The sequence below is a fragment of the Prionailurus viverrinus genome, chromosome E2 (assembly GCF_022837055.1).
Source record: "Prionailurus viverrinus isolate Anna chromosome E2, UM_Priviv_1.0, whole genome shotgun sequence".
Taxonomy (NCBI): Eukaryota; Metazoa; Chordata; class Mammalia; order Carnivora; family Felidae; genus Prionailurus; species Prionailurus viverrinus.
Window position 1 is genome coordinate 3,595,280 of NC_062575.1, and position 26,349 is coordinate 3,621,628.

General features: G+C 46.9%; 1 protein-coding gene across 2 annotated transcripts; it reads left to right on the forward strand.

Moving 5' to 3' along the window:
• The first annotated feature begins 17,143 nt into the window (after window positions 1–17,143).
• Window positions 17,144–24,574, forward strand: LOC125153664 (leukocyte immunoglobulin-like receptor subfamily B member 2). Of its 2 annotated transcripts, XM_047837055.1 has the most exons (9): window positions 17,144–17,319; window positions 17,552–17,587; window positions 20,067–20,351; window positions 20,773–21,060; window positions 23,013–23,132; window positions 23,214–23,256; window positions 23,342–23,379; window positions 23,653–23,705; window positions 23,792–24,574. In XM_047837055.1, the coding sequence occupies exons 1-9, from the start codon at window positions 17,286–17,288 to the stop codon at window positions 23,936–23,938; spliced, it is 1,044 nt and encodes a 347-aa protein (XP_047693011.1). In that variant the 5' UTR covers window positions 17,144–17,285; the 3' UTR covers window positions 23,939–24,574. The 2 variants fall into 2 exon arrangements, with proteins under 2 accessions (XP_047693011.1, XP_047693012.1); XM_047837056.1 differs by lacking the exon at window positions 17,144–17,319 and having other exon boundaries at window positions 17,427–18,066.
• Window positions 24,575–26,349: the final 1,775 nt, after the last annotated feature.

Genomic DNA, 26,349 nt, shown 5'->3' on the forward strand with positions numbered 1-26,349 from the left:
TTTGGGCCCAGTGATGCAGCCAAGCTTCCTTCTGCCTATCTGACCGTTCGACAGAGTCAACTTCATCCCGAGGCTGGGCCTCTAGCCCGTCAAAGCGTGAACCCCTGAACGATCTGTCCAAATCTGAGCTGATTTGGAAAAAGTTACGTTGCCGACAAAATGAAGTGAAGGATCCCGAGATCGTTCTAGATTATCTGGGGGGCAGGGAGCCCTAAATCCAGCGACAGGTGTCCTTACAAGAGATGGAAGGGGAGGGGACACAGAGCAGAGAGGAGGAGGCCGTGAGCAGACAGGGCCATGGGTGGAACCATCAGCCTCAAACCAGGGAGTGGGAGGACCCCAGAAGCTGCCACAGGAGACACAGGACAGACGCCCCTCGAGGCTCTGAAGGTTGCGCGGCCCTCCTGACACCTTCATTTTGGACTTCTGGATGTTATTTTAAGCCACCGAGTTGAGGTTAATTTATAACGACAGCCAGAGGACACTAGTTCAGTGTCTTTGGGGTCACGAGATGCCCATTTGGACCACTTCTTTCTCGTGTTCTGTTCGGTGGCACAGAATGGAGAGCTTCTCTTTGTCCAATGGGTTCATCTCTGCTTATGTGCTCATCTCAAAACCCTTAAAACCCCTCCTTCCCCCAGGGAATGCCAAGAAAGTAATGGACGAAAAGCAGGCTTCCCGACACCAGTGCTGTTAACATTTGGGGCTGGATAATTCTTGGCTGTGGGGCAGGGGGGCGCCTGGGGCCTGGCGCTGTGGGATGTTGAGCAGCATCCTTGGTCTCTACCCACCAGGATGCCTGTGGTACCCTGCCGCCCCTGCCGGTGTGACCACCCAAACAGCCAGATGTCCCCTGGCAGGAAGTCACCTCCAGTCGAGAACCCCTCGTGCAGACCCGTGCGGACCCCTTTCTGGGCTGTGAACGGGAGGAGCTGCTGGCGGATGACCACGACCATGGATCTAAGCACCAGCCTCGGCATATCACAGCCACTTGCTGTCACCTGTGCTATTATTGGGAGGGCGTGTGGGTGAAAGGCAGGCGCCGGGGGACTCGGTGGTTTTAGAACTTGACGGATCCTCATGGAAACCACGCACATGGCAAGGGGTGGTCTGTCCTGATGGCGACGTGAACCGTAGGAACAGAGTGACCGGCCCGGAGCGGCAATTTCCCGTTGAAGGCGTGCCACGAAATCCAGAGTCCTCTAGAGCAGTTGGAAGGGGGCGACCCCGCTGAAATCAGGCCAGGGTCTCAGCCTGACGGTGCAGGGCTTCAAAGGAGGCGAAATATGCAGCCTTGGGACCCTCTGGGATCTGGGATTCAGTCATTTGTGGGGACAAACCTGAAAATCTGGAGCCCCAAATTCCCCCGAGATGCCCTGGGAAGGAGACACCAGCACCTGTCAATCGGCGGTCACAGTTCCTTCTTACGCAGGTGTCTCCCGAGAGGATGCCCATTCCCCTCAAGACTTGGCTCTACTGTCTTTCCCGGACTGTGGCAGATCCCAGCTCACGATGGATGGATCGTACATGTAAGAAGTTGGGGAGAGTCCGTGGACATCAGGGTCAGTCACCTGCGATGAAGATTTTTATCTAGTATTTTAGGCTTTCTGGGTAGCTGGAGACTATGGCAATTGCATAAGTATGGATGAGTCTCCCCGATGACGGCCAAAGACAGTGCAGGTCAGTATTAATACTCCCGTTTTGAGGACTGGAAGGTGGTCAACTAGGAGAATGTCCTTTTTGCAGGAAATACAGTCAGTATTTGGGTGAGTTGAATCAGGTCTGTAACATAGTCTCAGATGGTTCAGCAAACAAATTTTTTCTTTGTATTGTATTTATAAACTCTTACGTAGGGGCGCCTGGGTGGCTCAGTCAGTTGTGTCTGACTTTGGCTCAGGTCATAATCTCACGGTTCGTGGGTTCGAGCCCCGCGTCGGGCTCTGTGCTGACAGCTCGGAGCCTGGAGCCTGCTTTGGATTCTGTGTCTCCGTCTCTCTCTGCCCCTCCCCTGCTTGTGTTCTGTCTCCCTCTCAAAAATAAATATTTTTTAAAAATTAAAAAAATAAACTTAAAAAAAACCCACCTCTTCCGTGAGTTTGTTTCAAAATAAGTGGAAAAAATGAAAACAACGCAGAATGACAAAACAGCCCCAAACCACATCTTAGCATGAGAACAGAAGAGAATGCCTACACTTTAAAACAATGCCAAGTAAAAGCCAGAGGGAAAACCTCACCGATTTCCAGTGAGCAAGCTCTCATGCTCTCTGGTTTCATACTTTCTATATTTGAACAATGTGAATGTATTCCTAGAATAAAATTAAGTTCAATAAATAAAAGGAAAATAATGCATACCCATGGCGGGATCCTGTCATGTACGTTTTGCATTTTCTCCTTTCATTTAGCAAGAAATAGACCTTGAAGATCTTTATCACTACACAAAGATCTATCACATTCTTTTTTTTTAAATTTTTTTTTAACGTTTATTTATTTTTGAGACAGAGAGAGACAGAACATTAACGGGGGAGGGGCAGAGAGAGGGAGACACAGAATCGGAAACAGGCTCCAGGCTCTGAGCCATCAGCCCAGAGCCCGACGCGGGGCTCGAACTCACGGACCGCGAGATCGTGACCTGAGCTGAAGTCGGACGCTCAACCGACTGAGCCACCCAGGCGCCCCTATAACATTCTTTAAAAAAAAAAAAAAAAATACCTGCACATAATCTCATCACCTGGCTGTATCACGAGGATGCCACAAAGACAATGAGGAAAACCGTGCAAAAGACAGAGGCAGGTGCTTATTGTCAGGCCCAAAATTGGGCGAAAACCACCGCTAGAAAGAGAAAGTTGTGCAAATAGTAAAAAAGCATTCAGACAGGTCAGGGCACTGACCGCAGGGCACCAACTGCAGTCTGTGAGCGGTACAAGCAGAGAGAGGCAGCTTTTGGACATAGCATATCGAAGGGGAAAAGGAGAAAGGGGGATCTCAGGCTTTTCAAGAAGAAAGGGGAAAAACAAATCAAGGACATCACCTTTCTCCCCATTCTCCGCCTCCCAGCGCGAGCCAGCTAGTAAAAAGCTGCACTCTACTACACTGACAGCAGAGGGCGCGCTTGTACTAAAAAATCTTTCCAGAAGCAACCAAGAGCATCAGCTAGGCATACGCTTAACAGGAGCCGTGCAAATCATCCCAGAGAGCCAGCCCTGTTTACAGAAACACACAGGCGCAGACATGTATCAGACACAGCCACCAAAATAAGCCAGGAAACAAGAACCCAAAAACTCAGTTGATACGCACCTAAGAACTGCCCCACTGTTGCATCACCTGTTTCACAGGTTTACAACAGCCCAAGGGTGGAAGCAATCCGGCGTCCATCAAGAGATGAAGGGATAAAGGGAACGTAGTTGCTCTGTCCACTGGAATGGTATTCAGCCTCAAAAAGGAAGGCAGCACTAACACCTGCTATAACACGGATGAACCTTGAAAACACTATGCTAAGAAGCCAGTCACAAAGACAAACGCTGTGTGGTTTCACGTACATGCGTTTCTAAAGAAGCCGGATTCATAGAGATAGAAAAGAGCATGGTGCTTACCAGCGGCAGAGGGGTGAAGGTCTGGAGATTGCGTGGTGGGACCGGAGCAGTAGCCATTAATCCCTCCAGGGGGAAGTGTGTGCTGGGACTGGAGCAGTAGACATTAACCTCTCCAGGCCGAACTTCGGAGCCAGCAGGGAGCTTCCGGGGGAGGCGCGGAGGCTGCTGGTCTAGCACCAAATTGGGAGCATAACCTCGGGATGCCTGGGATATCTGACCTCGTGAAGGCAATTATAACTGATTACAATCAAGAGCTTAAGTCTCCCTGCTGAAAATACGGGGGGAAATGTCTGTCCTGTTTCTTAGAGCATTTCTTTAGAAAACTTGTATGTTTGGGGGCACCTGGGTGGCTCAGTCGGTTCAGCATCTGACTCTTGGTTTCTGCGGGTTCGAGCCCTGAGTCGGGCTCTGTGCTGACAGTGTGGAGCTTGCTCGGGATTCTCTCTCTCTCTCTCTCTCTCTCTCTCTCTCTCCCTCTCTCCCTCTCTCCCTCTCTCCCTCTCTCTCTACCCCTGCCCCGCTCACTCGCGCACGTTCACTCTCTCTTTCCCTCCCTCTCCCTCTGGCCCTCCTGGGATTCTCTCTCTTTCTGGTGGCCTTTCTGGGATTCTCCTTCTCCCTCTACCCCTTGCTCACTTGGGCCCTCTCTCTCTCAAAAAAAATTATATTTCGCCAACTTTATGGAGCCAGTACTTGGCTTAGTGCCCTTGAGGGAACATAAGGGCTTTGTATTCCCCCTTCACAATTTTACTGTATCAGGTGTAGGAAATTTCAATCTCCCCTCTCTTTGCTCTTTTTCCGTTTCTCTCTGTTTCTCTTTCATATACAAACTATCCTCAATTTTTGTGCCTCCATACTGACCTTCACCTCCCATCCCTAAGGTGGAGGGAGGGCACAAAGCTGTGACCATGTTTAGGGGCAGTCTTTCCATTAATTGTCCCCATCCCTTACACCATTAGGGACCTCTGAAGAGCAGAATCTCCCTGATGATATCTCTTCAATATACAGATACAGGGGTTCCCCGGGTGGCTCTTCGGCTCAGGTCATGATCTCACAGTTCATGAGGTCAAGCCTCACGTCGGGCTCTGTGCTGATCCTTAACCGACTGAGCCACCCAGGCGCCCCCCAAATTACATTTTTTTAAAAAAAGTAAGCTCTAATACCCAACATGGGGCTTGAACTCACAACCCCAAGATCAAGAGCCACATGGTGTACCAACTGAGCCAGCCAGGTGCTCCACGAAAGTACATCTTTCAATAGTGTGCATCCATTTCCTCATTTCTAAAAGATGGATAATAACCTAACCTTCAGATTTACGCTACAGAGGACCCAATAAGAAAGGAAGAAATCTGCCTTGGAACTGAAATCATGCTTAAAGATTGACTATTAAAATATTTTTAGGACTTCTACTTCTTGATGAAGTAGCCATCACCTATCTTGCCTGTTCATCAAAAAAAAAAAAAAAATAGGGAAGGTGAATAAATACACAAAATAACTCTGAGATATTGCTGTACAGGACTAATACTAACACATGATACAGGACTGTGGTATCCAAAAGACTGAAACAAACAAGTCTAGCCACATGATTGCTGATGCATTGTGCCTAGAAGTATCCTCTGGACATCTACCCAGGGAGTACAAACCCAAGCAGAAAACAACAATTTCAACAAGACATAGTTGTGGGAATTCAGGAAGCTGGGTTCATGCGCTCTACAAATTCAGAGTAGGACAGGCGACTACAGGGAGCCATGCAGAAAAGAGCTCCAGAATTGCAGAAATCGTGACGGGAGCTTTGTGAAATTTATGAAATATATGTGCCCAGGGAGGCAAGAAACTCTGTAAACCTCATTCAAGACAAACACAAAGAAAACCACACGATACTAGAAATGGATATTAGAGAGTGATAAAGGATCCCTACTTTCCTAGCCATCCCAAGAAAATTAAAACTGTCAATTCACCTAAATTGAGATAATTGGACCAAGGGATGGGTATTGTTTTTCAGAAATTTTTAAAAAAATCAGGACATAAGTTTTGGAATTCAACAATTCTGGGAAAATTTTCTTTCTCCATTTATGTTGAGTCTTTCCATGTCTGCTATTATTATAGAGCGTACATATTTTACAAAAGAATTGTTCTTACTTCTCTAAAGAAGACACCCGGATGGCCAACAGGCACATGAAAAGATGCTCAACGTCACTCCTCATCAGGGAAATACAAATCAAAACCACACTGAGATATCACCTCACACCAGTCAGAGTGGCTAAAATGAACAAAACAGGAGACTATAGATGCTGGAGAGGATGTGGAGAAACGGGAACCCTCTTGCACTGTTGGTGGGAATGCAAATTGGTGCAGCCGCTCTGGAAAGCAGTGTGGAGGTTCCTCAGAAAATTAAAAATAGACCTACCCTATGACCCAGCAATAGCACTGCTAGGAATTTATCCAAGGGATACAGGAGTACTGATGCATAGGGGCACTTGTACCCCAATGTTCATAGCAGCACTCTCAACAATAGCCAAATTAGGGAAAGAGCCTAAATGTCCATCAACTGATGAATGGATAAAAGAAACTGTGGTTTATATATACAATGGAATCCTACTTGGCAGGAGAAAGAATGAAATCTGGCCTTTTGTAGCAACATGGATGGAACTGGAGGGTATTATGCTAGGTGAAATAAGTCAAGCAGAGAAAGACAGATACCATATGTTTTCACTCTTATGTGGATCCTCAGAGACTTAAAAGAAGACCATGGGGAAGGGGAAGGAAAAGAGTTAGGGAGGGAGCCAAACCATAAGAGACTGTTAAAAACTGAGAACAAACTGAGGGTTGATGGGGGTGGGAGGGAGGGGAGGGTGGGGGATGGGCATTGAGGAGGGCACCTGTTGGGATGAGCACTGGGTGTTGTACAGAAACCAATTTGACAATAAATTTCATATTTAAAAAAATAAAAAAATAAGTAAACATTAAAAACAATAAAATAAAATCTTTAAAAAAATTAAAAAAAAGAGAGACTCTTAAAAACTGGGAATAAACTGAGGGGGAGTGGGAGGGAGGGGAAAGTTGGTGATGGGCATTGAGGAGGGCACCTGTTGGGATGAGCACTGGCTGTTGTATGGAAACCAATTTGACAATAAATTCCATATTAAAAAAAAAGAATCGTTCTTCCAGGTATCTTCCCTGGGTCTACTGAACCATCAAGTGTGATCTTTTTTTTTTTTTTTATTTTGTTTTTAAATAATCTCTGCACCCAACACGGGGCTCGAACCCACAACCCCGAGATCAAGGATTGCACATTCCACCGACTGAACCAGCCGGATGCCCTTCAAGTGTCATCTTCACCTGCAGCACCACCCAGGTTGTTGACTGTCTCAGTGGATTATATATATTTGATTCATTTTTTTTCTGACTTTCTTTCTGTCAAAGCCTCCCTCAACTCTCCTGTGGTACACACGCAGACCATCATGGCTACTACTAACCCCATCTCCTGAGTCACTGTCTGAATTGAAGTTTCCCGTAGGAAGGCCACAGACTGACATGTGGCCTGGACCCAGTTATGGCGGAGGAGAGTGGACAGAGCCTGACTTTGCAGAACCGGTGGTTTCCCTTCCTGTGTAGTAGCTGATGCTGTTGCCCTGTGACAAGGGCTTCTGAGCTCCAGAGCACTCATGAGTGTCATGAGTGGGTCTGTCTTCTTGTGACGACTGTCTGCCCAGTTTGCCGTGACACATCCGGGAGGTGTGGACTGAGACACTACCATGCCCTTGGGGATCATTTTCCTTCTTGTACTTGGTGAGTGCGGCAGGGAGAGTTGGTGAGGTTAGAAGGGGAAGAGAATATACTCAGGTTCATGTCTTGGGTTCCTCTCATGGGACTCTTCCTCTGTGAGGTCCTAGGGTCATTTAACTACTGAGGAATCACCCATCTGGTCACTTTTACTCAACTTGCATCCAGGCAATGCCCTGATCTCAGGTGTTTGGAAATCACTGAGTTATAGGGTAGACATCGCTTACCAGGCATAGTCTCTATTTCAGTGTGTTGTCTGGACCAAAGGATTTGGGCACAAAATGGTGAGTGTTTCTTCCCCTTTCCACCTAGTCACGTTGAGTCTGACTGAGTGCACTGTGGGATAAGTCTCAGGAGCCTTGAACTAGTTCCAACCCTTGACCCACACCATCCCTCACCCACAGTCTTCATTTTGTTTATTTATGTTTAAAAATTGTGGTAAAATTGGGGCGCCTGGATGGCTCAGTCTGTTGAGCGTCTGACTGGCTCAGGTCATGATCTCACCACGGTTGGTTGGTTTGAGCCCCGCGTCGGGCTGTGTGCTGACAGCTCAGAGCCTGGAGCCTGCTTCGGATTCTGTGTCTCCTTCTCTCTCTCTCCCTCCCCTGCTCGCGCTCTGTCCCACTCTGTCTCTCAAAAAATAAATAAATGTTAAAAAATAAATAAAATTGTGGTAAAATACAGTTAACATAAGTTTACCACCTTAGCTGATGTTAAGCATGTGTCAGTAGTGATAAGTACATTCACATTGTTGTGCAATCAACCTCCAGAACTTTTCATCTTGCAAAACAGACACTCTATACCTGTTAACCAGCAACTCCCCAATTCTTCTCTCCCAGCTTCCAGCAACCACCACTCTATTTTCTGATTCTATGAATTTGACTTCTCTATATACCTCATACAAGTGCAGTTAGACAGTGTGTGTCTTTTTGTGTCTGGCTTATTTCATGGGATAATGTCCTCAGGGTTCATCTGTGTTGTAGCACATCCCAGAAGGTCCTTCCTTTTCAAGGCTGAATATATTCCATTGTGTGTATAGAACCGACCCTCGATACCTGCTCTGGTCATGATCTTACGGCTCGTGAGACGGAGCCCTGCACTGGAATCCATGCTGAGTGTGGAACCTGCTCGGGATTCTTTTTCCCCCTCTATCTCTGCCCCTCTCCTCTGCTCATGTGCACCTTCTCTCTTTCTCTCTCAAAAAAAAAAAAAATTAAAAAAAGGAAAGAATCTGCCAGGGTCACTAATAATAATATTGAAGGGAAACATAGCTGAGAGTGACACTGAAAACAGACACAGAGCACAGGCCCATGTCTCCTCGTAGATAAGGGATCAATTCTCTCTGCCTGTGCCGGGCACTTTCCATTTGCCATTGCCTTGGCTGCTTCCAGCTTCCTGATTTACCGAGAGGCCAACTCACGGGAGAAAGCACTCTTGCTCAGCAAAGAGACAGTAGAGAAAATCCAGACCTCAACATGTGCCGAGTCTGAGAACTTGTGCAAGCAGTTTCATACCCCTGAATGCCAAGTTCCTTCTTTCCAAAATGGGGATAGCAATAGGCTGTTGCATCCATGAAGACACCACACACCTGTAAAGCTCAGGGAACATCACTTTGCTCAGATTTGATATCATATAAAGTTATCAGTTGCTGGATAACATTTATTGAGATTTTCTCATGTGCCAAGGACTAGTCTTGGCCAATTGCACATATAGTCTCCTTTTATGCTTACTGCTTCTCGATGAGCTAAACTGATGCCTTCATATTCTGGATATATTGAATTCCTGCTGTAACCTCAGCATTGTTCCCCTTACTGGGGACATGGCTTTGAATAACCCCCTTACATGGGGACATGACAGGCAAAGAGATCCCTGCCCTTTAATGGGAGGAAAGATAAAATTAACATAACAGAGAACTTGGAATATGTGCTATGTTAGAAGGTTTTTAACGCTCAAGAGAGGGGCGCCTGGGTGGCTCAGTTGGTTAAGCATCTGACTTTGGCTCAGGTCATGATCTCACAGTTTGTGAGTTTGAGCCCCCCATGTCGGGCTCTGTGCTGGCAGCTCGGAGCCTGGAGCCTGCTTCAGATTCTGTGTCTCCCTCTTTCTCTGCCCCTCCCCTGCTCACACTCTGTCTCTCTCTCAAAAATAAATAAACATTAACAATTAAAAAAAATGCTAAGAAGAAATATTACTAAAGGGCAGTAAGGGGAACAAGGATAGCAGTGAAAGTGATGAGGAAGAGACCCTCAGGGTTGATTTTCAGGTTGAATGTGGGTGGTGGAGAGGAAACCACTCAGTAATAACACTAAGGAATAAGTTGCTCTTAAATTGTTGGTGGAGAATGAGATTGGATTAGGTATTCTGGAATATTTCAGGAGCTCTATTTTGGCCCTAAAGAGGGGAATGTCCCACAGGAGATGACTCACCCAGGTGAGCAGCTCACAGCTGGGTGAACTAGTCTAGACTTTAAGTGAGGGGCATGTGTATGTATGTGCGTTTTATTCACGGTGACTACACAGGGCGAGTATATAGAGAAATGAGACCTAGGTTGGAGCACTGAGCCCAGAGGTTTCCATGCATAATTTTAGGAGTTTGAGGTTGAAGGAATATTCAAGGAAACCATAGGAAAACCAAGACCGTGAGTGGCTAGAAGTCAAGCGAAGGTCATTTCTTAAAAGTTTTTATTTATGTTGAGAGAGAGACAGAGAGAGAGAGAGAGAGAGAGAGAGAGAGAGAGAGAGAGAGAGAGAGAACCAGTGCAAGCTGGTGAGAGGCAGAGAGACAGAGGGAGAGATGGAGAATCCCAGTCTGGCTTTGTGCTGTCAGCGCAGAGCCCGATGTGAGGCTCAAACTCATGAACCGTGAGATCATGACCTGAGCTGAAGTCAAGAGTCGGACGCTTAACTAAGCCACCCAGGCGTCCTGTGGAGGTCATTTTTAAGCAGGCTGATGTCCGTTGTGAAATGTTAACGATTTTATGTAAATATAGAAATGAGCTCCTTCTTACAGATGAAGAGACTGAACCTCTCTTTTCATCTAGAGATGCGGGGTTGAGGTGGGGGCACATCTGGGACTCACGTGCTGGACTCTAACCCACACCCACATGGTGTTTTGCTCCAGGGCCTCTTAAGGAAGCAGGATGCTGGGTTTCTTGTCATCTCAGACTGTTTCTCCTGCAGTGACCACTTCCCAGCCTGACATCTGGGCAGTGCCCAGTGCTGTGATCCCCTGGGGCAGTTCCGTGAGCATATTCTGCAGGTGCAGTTATCTCCCATCTGCAGAGACAAAGACCCTCTGCTCTGTGGTGTGACAGAGTACCACACAGTGCTCTGCAGGTGGTTGAGTTCTTAATCCAGAATGTGACCTACGTCAATGCAGGGGTATACTGCTGTGTGCACGGGAAGCAAAGAGTCTGGTCAGAAGTCAGAGACACATTGGACCTTGTGGTGACAGGTAAGGGACACCCCAAAGGACACTGTCCCCCAGCCTTGGTCTGGGCTGCCCACGACACTGGACCAGCTTTGCCCCTATCACAGACCCCTGCCCTCCCACTTTATCCATCTGGTCCCGGTCTGTGTTCTGATATGATCCCAAATCCCTTCAGGGAGATGGCTGGAGCCCCCAAGGGACCACACATCATGGGGACAGACACGCATCTTTCCCTATATGACCACTCTCTGGTCTTGGGTCATGGGAAAGTAAGAAAAGCGGGTGTTTTGTCCTGGCAAGGGGTGAATTTCCCCTTGACTTTGTCCTTCCTTCTCTCAGGTCAGACCAAGAGAATGATGGCTTTGGGTATGGCTTCCCTCTAATAACTAGCTCTACTATGTTCCAGGAGTGTACACGAAAGCACCCTCCCTGACTGCTCATCCAGGCGCCAATGTGACCTCCGGAGAGACTGTGACCCTTCTTTGTCATGTACATAACTATGACATCTTTCTCTGCAAGAATGGAACCGCTGTCTGTCCCCAGGACTATTTATATCAAGATCACAACACATTCCTCATCTCCCCTGTGACCTCAGCCCATCAGGGGACCTACAGGTGCTATGGTTGTTTTAGCAACAATCAGTCCCGGTGGTCACTGCCCAGCGATCCCCTTGAGCTTTTAGTCACAGGTGAGGAATGTCCTAGACCGGTCACTTCCATGTCTGTGTGCTGGGATGTCCCACGAGGTGACTGGGGAGGGAGCTCCAAGGCCAGCTGTGTGAGGTGTTTCTGGTGTTGCAGAGCGTGTGGGGCCACATGGAATGCAGCTCCATCCACATCAGGGTCACTGTGGGAATCTCTGGGTCATGTTGAGTTGAGAAAGCGGTCTCAGGGCACATGTGCCTTTTCTCAATTCATGCAAAGTCGCTATAGGTGCTAGGGGATATCCCGGGAACACTGAGCACAAAGAGATTGGACGCTTTTCATAACCCTCCTCAAACCCTTCCCAGATGTTGGTACCTCCAGAGGTCACGACACAGAAGTCAGGGGAGGTCATAATGTCAAGACTCTTTGTGTCAAGCTTTCTGTCTGTCCGACTGCAAGCTGATGATGCTGGGTTGTGAAAATGACCTCTAGTAAACTGAGTCCAGTAGGGGAGGACCACAGAAAACAAGAAAGCAGTGTCTGTGTGATGGGTTATGTTCAAGACTTCACGTGAACAGGTAGGGGTGCCGAGCCCATTTTTCTGTGGGGGGCTCAGTACGCTAAGCCAAGTATTCCATTGGAGTGGAATCTTGGAAGATGAACAGGTATGTTGCACGTTGGTAAGCAAATGGAACTATATATAAGAAATCAAGGTGATCAGAGTCGGGGGGGAATATGAGAGGAGGCAGCAGGCTGAGGCTGGGATGAGGAGGGGACACAGCAGGGCACCGACTCAAATTGGTGAATACACTCAGAAGACTGGCAAGGACGCCGGGAATACGGAAAGTTAAATGTGCAAGACTTCCAGCATCTGCTGATGAATGTTCAATATATTTATGAAGCCCAGAAAGCCCTTCTGAATTCCTGAATAGCATGTGACTTTATTTATACACACACACACACACACACACACACACACACACACACGTACTAGATTATGTCCAACACAAAGTATATATAAAAATATAACTCACAACATTATATATTATCATATTTTGTATTTAGCATATACATTATACATTATATAGTAATATATTATACGTTATATAGTAATATACAGTTATATATTATATTTTGTATTTAGCATATATAATATACGTAATATAGGGAGCATATAGTTTCACATTTATATCCTGAAATGCATGTCTTCCACATCTGTCGCCTCTAAAGTTAGGACGTGACTATAGTCTGACTGGCTGACTCCGTTCTTTTCACCTCCTTGTAAAACAATGATGCGTCTTACGTCAGCAGTCTTCCATGTTGGTTGAATCGCACCAAACGATATCAAAAATTCCATTTCTACAAAGCGCTCTTGATCAGCACAACCTGTGACTAAAAACCCTGCCCTCAGACCACTTCTCCAGCCGTGACATCCCCGTCTTCCCTTTCTTTCCAATGGAATACTTTTGTGCCAATCTCGATTTCCCTTTCTTTCCCATAAAATCCACACCGAATGGGTGAACACTTTCTGTTGTTTCTACTTTGGAAAGTGATGAGGAGTTTGCAGATTTTTCTCCACACCCTCAGGTGTTCTCAGGTACCTTCATATATCACTGGGTTCCAGTTACATCCCCCCTACGTGTCTTCATCTTCCACCACTGCCCGATGCTGTGCTCCCTCCTCACCGCACTTGAAGCCATCCTTTCAAAACCCATTCCATTGCACCATGAGCCTACGCAAGTGCTTCAAAACCTTTTTTTTTTTTTTTTGGCACTTTGAGTGAACGATTCAGCTATTTCTACAGACTCCAGTTCCAGTTTGTTCTGACCCCTGCTTCAATTTCCACTTCACCCGCTTCTTTCCAGCTATACTCCCTCTGCTTTTGCCCTTAGTCTAGAATGTTCTTTTTGCCAGTCTTTCTCCCCTTTCCACCTCTCAGAATGCAACCCCAAAGTCTCCAGCTTTCAAGTTCTTTCCCTGATGCCCAATGGAGAGTAGAATCTCATCGCATTTTCAAACCACCTCTGGCTACATGGAAAGTATGCTGAGAGTAGAGGTAGAAACAAATCTTTAACGAATGGGGTTGGAAGGTGGACCTTCAGTTTCCAAACCCCTTGTGCCCTGCGGGACTGGGACATGCAGAACAATTCCATCCTATGCCATGTTAGCCTCAATATCCTTCCTCCCTGGGACACTGTAATCACCTCTTCCCTTTTCACTGGGCCGGGGCGGGGGGAGGGGTGTCTCTGGTCTCAGATTGAATGTGGCATTATTGTGGTTGGAGCTGAAGTTTGATGAATTTCTCTCTACCAGCTAGGTGGCCAGGCTCCCCTTCTATGCTGTCCCTGGTTGAGTGTCTCCTAAACCATGTGACCTTGAGCCACATGTTCCTACCACTTCTGAGAGAACACAGACAGCTGCTCATAGCCCTGTGATACTAGACATTTATGGATGGTAATCTGTTTAGCAACTCTTTGTACCTCTCTACCATTCTGAGGCTTTCATGGGCTTCCCAGGGTCATGTGACCAGAAGTTGAGCTCATAGCAGGGAAGTGGAGAACGTCTCAGGCTCTGATGACCTCACCTTTCCCTTTGCTTCCCCCTCTCTTGGCCATGCCCCTCATCATGGCACTGAGGTCAGGGTCAGCAGGCAGGTGCCATGTCTTTGTTAGGATCCTGAACAAATTCTGTACTACGTTTTACATCCTCTGTGTGACCACCACCCCACGTCAGCACTCTTGACTTGGGGAGAAGACAGATTGTGGTTTGAGTTTTACTATTTATGCCTTAACCCAGACACTCTTGTTCAGGGAACCACCTGCAGCCTCATATTTGATCAGAGTGAAAAAAGAGACTTTCAGGTCATAAGAGGGGTCTGACTGAGCCTATCTGAATTTGGATGATGTGTGGTTTATGTGTGATCTTTGTATTGTTGGGGTTGAGGGGATAGGCTGTTGGTCCCATATGAAATTCTTTCTTTTTCCCACAGAATCGTTACCCCGAGATTACGGAAAAGAGAACATCCCAGATTACACAACAGAGAACATCATCCAGTTTAGCCTTGGTGGCCTGCTCCTCTTAGTTATGGGGCTTCTACTGCTGGGAGCCCGGAAGAGCAGAGAAGGTCTGCAAGGTGCAGTTAGGGAGCCCCCAGGCTGAGCAGTCACTCCTCATAGCACCTCATCAGAATGAGGGAACCTAGAGATTCTCAAAGGACTTGGGCTCCATGAACTCTGCATGCCACGGAATGGGGTAGAGTCCAGCAATTGTGCCAGAAGGAGAGACTTCCCAAATCCCAGATCATATTCTCTTTCTTTCTCTTTCTACGGCCCGATGTGACATCTGACTTCTGCCTCAGTGTCATTCCTGAATCCTTTTTCTTTGCGGATGTTTCTCCATAGGCCTGTCGTCCCTCCTCAGCTCCCGATCCCTCGACATCCCCTGGCATCCCTCCTTTTCAGGACCACACTCCTCTTATCCCCATCAACCTGGGGTAGGTACCACACCCCTTCCTCCAGCCCTACCTCTCCTTGTCAGATGATGACACCAATGTTAGATCCAGCCTGTGTTTCTCTAACAATAGTTGATTTACTAGTGATTTCTGGATATCTTACCCACAAGGGCAAAGGAAATGATACAAGGTCATTGGCCCTCCCCTTGGCAGTCTTGATTCATCACACTGCCTGGGCATTTTCTTCAATAATGCCACATGCCACGGTAACGTCCCCAGAATAAAGGCTACCATCTCACCACCGTCCATAATATCCACATTGACCTTCACATGTGCTCTGCCTCCCAGGGCTGGGTCATGCTTCCCTCAGTCCACTTGATTCTACTCCATTGTGGCAGCAGCTTTATGACTCAGGGATATCACTGTAGCCTACATTTATAAGCACAGAATGACATCACTTCTCGGCCTTTTGGCTAAGATCAAGTGTAAGCACAGAACGTGAGCAATTATATGGCCAATCTTGTTTGTTTCCATCTTTTGGGCATCATCATCCAACACTGATGTTACCCAATGCCTGAAAGAGTTGTTTTGTAAATTTTAACCTCTATTGCTTTGTTGAAAGGCAAGACTAGTTGTGATCATGCACTTCATGAGGTTGTAGTAGGAATCTTAAACTTTTTTTAAAGTTTTATTTAAATTAATTAATTTTATTTCAATTTAATTTAAGTTTTATTTAATTAAATGTTTATTTATTTTTGAGAGAGAGAGAGAGAGACAGAGTGTGAGCAGGGGAGGGGCAGAAAGGAGGGAGACACAGAATCGGAAGCAGGCTCCAGGCTCTGAGCTGTCAGCACAGAGCCCGACATGGGGCTTGAACCCAAGAACTGTGAGATCATGACCTGAGCGGAAATCAGAGGCTTAACCAACTGAGCCACCCAGGTGCCCCAATCATTCACACATTTTGAATTACAGACACAAAAATAAACTGTAGAGAGACAGTGTGTGCAAGCAGGGGAGAGAGGCAGAGGGAGAGGGAGAAAGAGGGAGAGGGAGAGAGAGAGTTCCAAGCAGGTTCCATGCCTAGCACAGAGCCTGATGTGGGACTCAATCCCACAATCCTGGGATCATGACCTGAGCTGAAATCAAGAGTCAGAAGCTCAACCAACTGAGCCATCCAGGTGCCCCGAACCAGATTATTATACGAAATCATCTTGCTATTAAAAACATCTTAAGGGGCGCCTGGGTGGCGCAGTCGGTTAAGCATCTGACTTCAGCCAGGTCACGATCTCACGGTCTGTGAGTTCGAGCCCCGCGTCAGGCTCTGGGCTGATGGCTCAGAGCCTGGAGCCTGTTTCCGATTCTGTGTCTCCCTCTCTCTCTGCCCCTCCCCCATTCATGCTGTCTCTCTCTGTCTCAAAAATAAACAAACGTTAAAAAAAATAAAAAAAAAATAAAAACATCTTAAGAGAAGTAAAGACATATACTTTCCCTTTTATATAAAAAAAGGCCGGGACGCCTGGGTGGCCCAGTCAGTTAAGCATCTGATCATGACTAAGCTCAGGTCATGATCTCACGGTTCGTGAGTTCGAGCCCCGCATCTGGCTCTGTGCTGGCAGCTCAGAGCCTGGAGCCTGCTTCGGATTCTGTGTCTCCCTCTCTTTCTTCCCCTCCCCTGCTTGTGCTCTCTCTCTCTTAAAATAAATAAATATTAAAAAATATATAAAAAAGGCTGTATAAGATATCAAATGCCTAAGAATTTACATATTTCTCAGATTAGAAGAAGGTCATTGACCATTCCAAGCAAATTAAAATAGTCCTTTCAAGTGAACTGGGATGATTGCCCCCTCAGAGATTTCATTCTTAGGTGCAGTAATTCAGGGAAAATTTTCTCCATGACTTAGTTGACTCCATGACTTTTCACACACACGATCACTACAGAGAAGCCACGTCCACAAGTCTCCCAGACATACTCCCTGGCTCTACATTACCCTCCACCAAATTTTCAAGACTGATTTAGGTCTGTGGCTCCAACCATAACAGTTTCACTGATTTCCACATATTAGATTCAGTCTTCTTTCACTGCATCTCACTTCTGTTTTTTTGTTAAACCTTCTTCAACGTCCTGTAGCCGAAATACGGGTCACTGTTAGGAGCATTACGCACATCTCCAACGTCTTTGCGGTTGTTGAGATTACAGCAGGAAACCCACAGAGCAGCTCCTGCCTGAGTCCAGTGTTCCAGTGGAGGGTCAAAAGGCAGAGCCATGTCTTGCAAAAGCAGAGTTGCTCTTTGTGTTTAGCAGGTGCACATCATGCTGTGTGAAGGCTCAAAGCCCCAGGCTGCTCCACCCGTGGGTGTGTCCTGCTGAGAACACTGTGGGTCCAGTGCTATGTCCCTGGGGTTCACTTTTCTGCTGGGACTTGGTGAGTGTTGCAAAGGGGGTTGTGCGGGAGGTGGCAGGGGAAGAGAATGCAGACACGGAGGTCCCTTCCATGGGATTCTTCTCTGGGAGGTCCTGGGCCAGTTGGTTATAGAGAGATCACCTGTAGGGTCACCATTCTCCTATTGAACGCAGGTCTGGTGTCCAGTATCAGGTGTTTCGGGATCACTGGTTTCTAGGGTAGGCCTCTCTCACCAGGTCTCTCTCTGTTTCAGTGTTTTGTCTGGAACAAAGGATTTGGGCAAAAAATGGTGAGTGTTTCCTCCTAAGCAGTTCTGACATGGGCTGAGCTTAGGCAGCTTTGGTTGAGTCCCAACTTTCAACCTGTGTCATCCCCTCACTAACCCTCTTCAGTTCTAATTTTTAAATTCGCATCATCACACCCATTTTTGGTGGAAAGTCTTTTTCCTTCTCCAGAAAGCTTCCGGGTGCCTGACTCTTCCCTATCAGCACGGGTGAGTCAGGAAGGGGACCTCCAGGTCCTTTAATAACACTGAGAGGAAACACAGCCAAGGCTGGCACTTAGAAGGCAGACGCAGAGAGCTGGGGAGCTTGCCTCACGTCCCCAGTGGATCTGAGGCTGTCGCCTACTGGGTGTGTTGGGTGTCCTTTTCCATTGGGCAACCCCTCAGCTGCTTCCAGGTCCCTTCCCTAAGGAGGGGTCAGCTCACAAGGATGGCACCCTTGCTCAGAAGACAGACCTGAAGCAGAATGAAGACCGCAACGTTCGGTAGTCCTGTGACTTTTTGCAAGTAATTTCCTGTACTTGAGCCCTGAGTTCCTCCTCCTTTGTAATATGAAATAATGACAGAGCGTGGCACCAGTTAAGATACAAGGCATGCCAAGTTCAGAAAACAGCCTCAGATGAGGTACCATTGTGTAAAATTAACAATGGCCCCATAAAATTTATTGGGGTTTTGCCCCTGCTGAGTGTTGTTCTCAGCTTTTGCATACATTATCTTATTTTAATCTTAGAACTCCTCCAAGAGGTAAGTTAATTCCTTCATATTGCGGATATACTGAGCCTTTGGTGCGACCTCCACATTGTACTTTGTGTCAGAGGAAAGGGCTTTAAATGCCCAAAAATGTCTTTGCCCTCCAACTGAAGGGAAATAATGCTAATAAAATAGAAAACCAAGATCTATAACACGTGAGGTGTTTCATGCTAAAGAGAAACATGAAGAATGAAGGGGGGCCCAGAGAGTGTGTGTTTGGGGAGAGGTGCATTGGAGGAAGGCATTCCCATGCGGACACTAAAGTCTGGAGCGGGGAAGGGAGGCAGAAGCTATCAGGGAGAACACCCTTACATGCAGGAAACAAATGCTGATGTGGTTGTGCTGATGTGGAACTAACTAGGCTGGTCATCTAGATGCAGGCCAGTGGGTCTGGAGGATGGGCAGCAAGTGAGAATATTGTGTGTGTGTGTGTGTGTGTGTGTGTGTGTGTGTGTGTGTGTGTGTGTCGGGGGGTGAGATCAGGGAGCCAAGAGCTTGGTAGAGCAGGGCAAGAGGTTACTCAGAACGAGATGGGGCTGTTGGGGCTGTGAGTGGAGAACTGAGTTAATGGGACTTATTAAACAGGATCACAGTCTTTGGTGTTTGCACGAGGGCATGGGGGGCAGTTGGGGAGTTTTGTAGAAGAAGGGGACAAAGTAAATGCAGTGATCTGATGAGAGATAATGGTTTCTCAACCCCGGGGGTGGTAACAGCAGGTGGTAAGAACATAGACCCACAGCGTTCATTTCCAAATAGGACACCAGCCGTGGCGAGAAACCAGTCAGCAATGATGCCAAGGAATGCCAGTTATTCTTAAATTGATGGGGAAGACTAAGTTGGATTGGATCTTTGGGGGATATATCAGGAACTCTAATTTGGATACAACTAGTTGAAAATTCCCAGTGTACATGAGAAGTTCACAGTTGGATAAATCAGTCTAGAATTCTGGTGAGTGGTTATATTGTGTGTGTGAGACACACAGGAATAGTACACGAGTATCTACGGATATATAGATGTCTATGTATAGACCGATGACAGAAAGCCACGTTGGGACAACCCAGGAGTGAGTACATACAGAAAGGAAAAACAGATTGAAGGACCAAGCCCAGAGGCATCCCAAAGTTTAGTGGCTTGGAGATGATGAGAAACAGCAAACCAGACTGAGAATTGTGTGTAGGACAGAAATCAAGAGTGTGGGGTCCTGGGAGACAAATCACCTTCAGCAGGCAAGGCTTTCAAATATTGGTTCTGGGGGTCCCTAAAAGACCAGGTTCAGCCACTCACCACTGACAGACTCCAAAGGCAGAGACATAAGCAATGGTGGACGGATTTATCTCAGGGAGACCAACCCTGAGAAGACAGTAGACTAACATGTCACAGACTGTCTGCAGGGCACTGAGAAACTTCCAGGTTTATATAAGGAAAGTGGGGGCAGAGGTTGGTGGGGCCACGCAGCTGGGCAGTAAAGGCCAGGTTGATCACTGCCTTGGGGTCAGTCATACAGGGTCTTTATTGCTTGAGGAGATAGTTTTTGTTTCCTTCATGGGATACTTTGCCCACCAGACCTTTTGCCTGAGTTAAGAGATAAGCCAGAAAGAAGAACTTAAATCAATTAGAAAGTACAGACTGAGGTCAAACTGGAGTTGATAGAACTTGTCTCTTGCCTCCTGGGGATGGAGAAAAGGTGTTTCCTGACATCAGCATGTTTGGGATTCGTGTCCCGTTTGTCTTCCAGGATTATTACCCCAGCCCTCCATCTGGGCACTGCCCGGGGCTGTGATTCCCCAGGGCAGTTCTGTGACCATCCGCTGCAGGGGACCTCCAGGAGTAGTCAGATGGCAGCTACTTAGAATAGGAACTTTCATCTCACGGTACGACAGAACCTCAGATGGATCCCAGGGAGTTTCCACGTTTTTCATCCAGTCTGTGACATACTTCAATGCAGGAATTTACTACTGTATATACTGGAAGCAAGGAGTCTGGTCAGGACGCAGTGACCCATTGGATCTGGTGGTGACAGGTAAGAGACACCCCCAAGGGCACATCCTTAGCTCCTATCTCTGCTGCCCACCACCCTAGGCCCGACGTGTCCCTATCATAGGACCCCTGCCCTCTGTCTCTGCCCTCCCACCTTATCCATCTGGGTCTAAATCTCTGTGTTCTGACTGTGGTCCCATATCTCTTCAGGAAGGTGGCTGGAGTCCCCAGGGGACTGTTGTCATGGGGACAGATACTAAGCTCCCTCTCCATATATATGGCCACTGCCTGGTCTCTGGTTGTGGGAAAATGGAAAAGTGTTTGTCTTGTCCTCATAATCCCTGTAGAGGAACAATTGTTGAATTTCAACCTACCTTCTCCCTTCTTTCTTTTAGTTCCAACAAGAGAATGGTGGTGTTGTGTGTGGTTCCCTGATAATGTTAAGAGGCTCTCTTCTCTTCCAGGCGTATACAAGGACACACCCTCCCTGACTGCTCTTCCAGACCCCAATGTGACCTCAGGAGAGAACGTGACACTCCTTTGTGAAACATCTCAGTACTATGAAATCTTTAATTTGACTAAAGATGGAAGGAATGTCTCTCCTCAGGATTTTTTACGTCAGGACCATAACACCTTCCTGATCTCTCCTGTGACCCTTGCCCATGGGGGTGTCTATAGATGCTATGGTTCTTCTAAAATCTACCCTCACAGCTGGTCACTGCCTAGCAACCCTGTTAAGCTTTTGGTTACAGGTGAGGAAAGAGGCTGGACTGTTAGCCCTCTGCGCTCTGCTCAAGGACGTCCCTTGTGATGTCTGGGGTGGGGAATCTCTCCCACATTGCCTGAATAAGATAAGCTGGAAAGAAGAACATACTCAATCGGAAAGTACAGACTGAGGTCAAAGTGGAGTTGGTAGAAGTTGCCTCTCACCTCCTGGGGATGAGGAAAAGGGGTTTCCTGTGCACTGTATAAGAGGACCCCTGCTAAGATCACTCCATTCAATGTAGAGACCCTGAAACTTAGTATTTATTAGGACAACTTGGCATAGATATAGGCAGATTTTCCTTGGGAAGAAAGGTCTTTAACCATCTACACGAAAGTGCTCTGTGATCTGGGGTGGTGGTTCTTGAGAAGCAGAGTGAGTGGTGGGTGTGTGGGCACGTGGTCATCCTTTACACCCTCCTTGATCATTTCCTCAGGCAGTTCCATCTGCAGGTGAGTGGGTGACTGAGTATCATCACTAGGCGATAGTGACAGAAAAGGGAAAGGAAGGGCCATACTGGTTTCTTCATCCAAGACTATTCTCATAAGCCCTGCATCATCCAAAAAAGATTCTGGGACCATAGGAGTGTCTCTCATCAGCCACCAACACAATGGAGAATGCAGAAAATTTACAGAAGAGTGTCCGAGATGGGCTTATGATCAAGATCCTACAAGGCTGTGGGCGCGGCAGACAGGGGCAGCTCAGCTGTCTTGGTGGATGGGGGTGGAGTTCTGTAAGCCATCACTTTCCTGGCTGGCTGACACTTTTCAGGGTTTCAAGGGAGGGGATCATGTCCGAGCATGGGGAGCAGAGGGGATAGACACACAGGTGTGAGACAAGCTTGCCTGGTGCCTTCTGGGAACTACAGGTTAGTTGTGGGAGGGTGCATGAACTAGGGATGGACAGATGGACACAGGGAGTTAGGGACCTGAGAAACAAATGGCAGGGATAGAGTAGAGAAGGGGGTAGTGGTGACTGGAGAAGTTTGTGCATGACCAGCCTGCAGGCAGGGTGCCGCGTAGAATGAAAATAATACATTTTAGTTGTTCAGTATCTGCTGATGGCAGCTAGCTTTTATCACTCCCATCAAAAATGCTCCTCTGGGTTTCATACCTACGGATTATGGTACATCTACTCAGATGCCTATTAAACATCTCAGGAAGGCTCTTAATCAGCGAATCTCAAAATCTCCTCCTTATACTGGTCTTCCTGTCACAGTAAGGTCCATTCATCCTCTCCAATGATCAGGTCACCAAGAATATTTGATGCTCCTCTTCTGCTCCCAGTGCCCACATACTCCACCACCAAACCTCAACTGTCACCATTTCTATCCTCGGGAACTCCTCAGGTCCATATCCTTCCTTCTCCCACCACTCCCACCACCCCCTTGTTAAAACACAGCCACACCCTGCAGCACATTCCCTGATGCCTTATCTTTCCACCTGGCTCCTTAAATCCATGTGTCACACAGAAAATGCAGTATTTAAAAAATACATAGCTCTCTGCTTGTCAATCCCTTTGTGGTTCACTGTTACATTTAGACCTAACCCCAGACTCTTCTGAGCCACTCTTCCCGTCCTTCTGTGTGTGGGCTCTTTCTCACCTCTGAGTTGGGCTACGTTACACTGTTCCCTCTGTCTGGAGGCAATTCTCCCTGCACTTCAGAGATCTAGGTGTTTCTTATCTTTCAGGGCTTATCCCCAAAGAAACCCTTTTATTTAAAAATATAATTCGGCATAAATGGTTTTGCCCTATAATTTATCTCTATGTGTAAAAATACTTCTGGACCATAGATTCTATTGTTGGGCGTGTTTACTATGGTTTCCCAAACATCCAATAACTTGCCTCATGTAGGGAAGGCAAACGTTAAATGTTTATTAAATGGATACATTAATCCAGCAAGAGCTCAAAAACAGACCTTTACTGTTTCCTAATTCCTAGATCCACCTGCTCCTGGAAATGGACACCTTCCCATTGTGACTGGGATCTTGGCCATCGTTGTCTTACTTCTTCTCTCCCTTCTCTTCCTCTTTTACCAATGTTGGCATCGGGTCAAACATGGTATGTCCTGATGGTGGGAGGGTTAACCTGAGAGGGCTTGGTGGATCCCCTACCAAGACTCTGATTACTGACTCTCCTTAGGGAACATTGATTGTGAGACCGAGAACCAGGTGAAGTATAAGAGGTAGGAAAATTTGGACTCCCCCAGTAGAAAACCTTCCGCCTTATTTCTCAGACTTGTCTTAATACTTCTATCTTTTCTTTCTCAGCTCCTTCCCAGTCATGGATTTCCAGGAAGAAAATCAATGTAAGGGGGAGTGAGAAGGAGGAACAGCTGGGGTGGGGAAAGGATGTGTTTGGGGAAGACAGAAGGCAACTTGGAGGAAGCAGACAAGGTGGGGGCATCACCTTACTGGACATGACATCACTGCCCTTCCCTGTTTCAGTCAACCATCTCTGAAATAAGTAAACACACACACACACACACACACACACACACACACACACGTATATACATATTATAGGACTGGGTAGTTTTAAGGCTCTTTCTGGAGGCTTACCCCCACATCTTTCCTTGCAGATGATGTCTTAGAGGACATCCAGCCTGAGAAGGACAGACAGATGGCTATGCAGGTGAGTCTCTCCCTACCTACCCACTCTCCGGCCCCAGTAACCTTCCACAGGTGCTCTCTTTTCACTTTGTACCTCCATGCTGACAGGTCCCCATAGAGGAAGACTCTCAGGAGGTGACCTATGCTCAGCTACACCAGGAAACCCTTAGGGGGAACGTGGACACGCTACTCTCCCACACCCATGAGGATTCCTCTGGCCAGCCCTGTGTGTATGCCACCCTCAACTTGTCCTGAGTTTAGAGCCAGGACTGGCTGTGTAGACTCCAGTGTTCAAGTGCTCCTTAAAGAAGGTCAGCTCCATGGGGTGTCCTACTCATGTTCCTCAACATCAGCCATCACCTTGGAGCTCCCCAAGGACTTAAGACTGGAGTCAACTTGTCAACTGTCAAGAAATTCTGGGCCCCATCAAATATCTCTCAACAGATTCCTGGTCCCTTGTATATTTACCCATTCAGTTGCCTATTCAAGATATGTCGACAAAAGTCAACTCTTTCCTTGGATCTGTGATGGGGATATACATATTATGAAGATATAGTTTTTAGTCTCAAGGACTCATGATTTATTGAGTGAGGCAAGCCCATGATCTGACCCTTGGAAAGCAAAGGGGGTGACCCACTGGAACAGGTGTAAGGATGCTTTGGGTCACTGAGCAGACACAATGTCTAGGAATGTTTAAAGAGCGCTCATTGGTATAAAATACAAGGAGAAGTCAAGAAATAAGAGTCAGTTTGGGCACAGAGGACATTCCTAATGGCATTTTGGTACAATGTTCTAGGTGTCGCTGAGAGTTGAAGCCTTCAAAGTACTGAAACTGAATAAGGAAGCTTCTTTGTGAGGGAACCAAGTTGCAACCAATTTGGCCACAGGATGGGTGGGTTCCTCCTGGGGAGGGGAATGGTGTAGAGGGCATTTGGAGGGGGGATTTATGGTTTCCACCTGGTTTTGATGAATTTCTCTTTTTCAGTTATGCAATTAAAATAAATAGGACATAGTTTTTAAACAGATATGAATGAGAAGGAGAGGCCCTGGAAGCTGGTAGGAACAATAACTTTTTCAGTAACTTTTGACAAAAGGAAGTAAAGTAGAAAGCTAACAGCAGGTGTAGTGAGAACCAGAGAGGTGGTTTGGAGTGAGGGGTACGAGAAGTAGTGGGGGATTGAGCATGTGTGTTTGTTGATGGAAATAACCGAGGGGAGGAAACAATGTGGATGATGCTGGGGAGGGAGGGACGGTTGACACTTGGTGGGATGGGCTATCGGGTGAGAGTTTAGACTCTGGAATAGATGAGCTCACCTGGGTTCAGACTCTCCTTTGGCAACCACCAGCTGCATGATGGTGCATACATTTAAACATTCTTCTTTAAGCTGGAATTTAATTTAATTCAGAAGGGAAACTCCAAGCTCAGGTGAGCAGGCGATGAGATGCTTAACCTCTTTAGGCATTAGAGAAAAGAAACTGGCAAAGATGAGGAGGCTGGGCCACCTCAGGTTTTGGGCGTGTGGGCACCTTCTTGTATTGCTGGGAGAAGGAACTGGTACAGTGAGTCTGAAGTTCCATTTGGCCGTGAGTAAAAGATTGGGCAATTTCCTGTTGGAAATGTAAACATAATTTAAAGATATTCTCACATGTGTCCATAGGGGCGTCTGCAGAATGATATTTAGCTCAGCATTGTTCACAGCAGAGATATTTGGATACGATGTGTCTGTCCCTTATTAGGACACTGTGGGGATTACTGTGTTGAAGCAAGTAACTGTGCTGTAGACATATGAGTGGTCCATAAACCCGCAGTGTGCAGTGGAAAGATGAATGACTTCCACAGCATTAACATTTGCAAGACACAAAATAAAGTTCTGCAAACACAAACAAATTCGCACGGACTGTGATTTCAGAGCTGCTCCTTGAAGCTGGAGAAACGAAATGAGAACCACAGGGCAGAGAAAAATCACACAAGACGTCGATTACCTGGATGCATGTGTGCGTGTGCTAAGCCAGAGGTGATCGATCGATTACTCAGCTCCCGGCATCCACGCTTCAAGTAGAAAAATACGTTTTCTTCTAAGCTCAGGTTTTCCCATTTGAGTAGGACTAAAGCTATATCTGCTTAGTCTTGTGTGAGGGTCAAAGGAGGTGGTGTCTGAAAAGTCAGTCAGGTTACAAAGAAATATTTGGGCACCCAAGTTTCTATCTTTTTTTAAAAGATGTTTGTTTATCGGGCACCTAGTGGCTCAGTTGGTTAAGCATCCAACTTTGCCACAAGTCATGATCTCATAGTCTGTGAGTTTGAGCCCTGCGTCGGGCTCCGTGCTGACAGCTCAGAGCCTGGAGTGGCTTCAGATTCTGTGTCTCTCTCTCTCTGCCCCTCCCCCGTTCATGCTCTGCCTCTCTCTGTCCCCCCAAAAATAAATAAACGTTGAAAAAAAAAACATTAAAAATTTTTTTTTAAAAATAAAAAAAATTTTTTTGTTTATTCTTGAGAAAGAGACAGAGCATGAGTGGGGAGGGGCAGAGTGAGACAGGGAGACACAGAATCCGAAGCTGTCAGCACAGAGCCTGACATGGGGCTTGACCCCACGAACTGTGAAATCATGACCTGAGCTGAGGTCGGACACTTAACCAATTGAGCCACCCTGGTGCCCTTATTTATT

Coding starts and splice junctions, on each gene's coding strand:
- LOC125153664 (XM_047837055.1), top strand. CDS start 17,286: ATGTCCCTGGGGTTCACTTTTCTGCTGGGACTTG. Junction 17,588..20,066: donor AAGGATTTGGGCAAAAAATG/GTGAGTGTTTCC, acceptor TTTGTCTTCCAG/GATTATTACCCCAGCCCTCC. Junction 23,706..23,791: donor ACAGACAGATGGCTATGCAG/GTGAGTCTCTCC, acceptor CCATGCTGACAG/GTCCCCATAGAGGAAGACTC.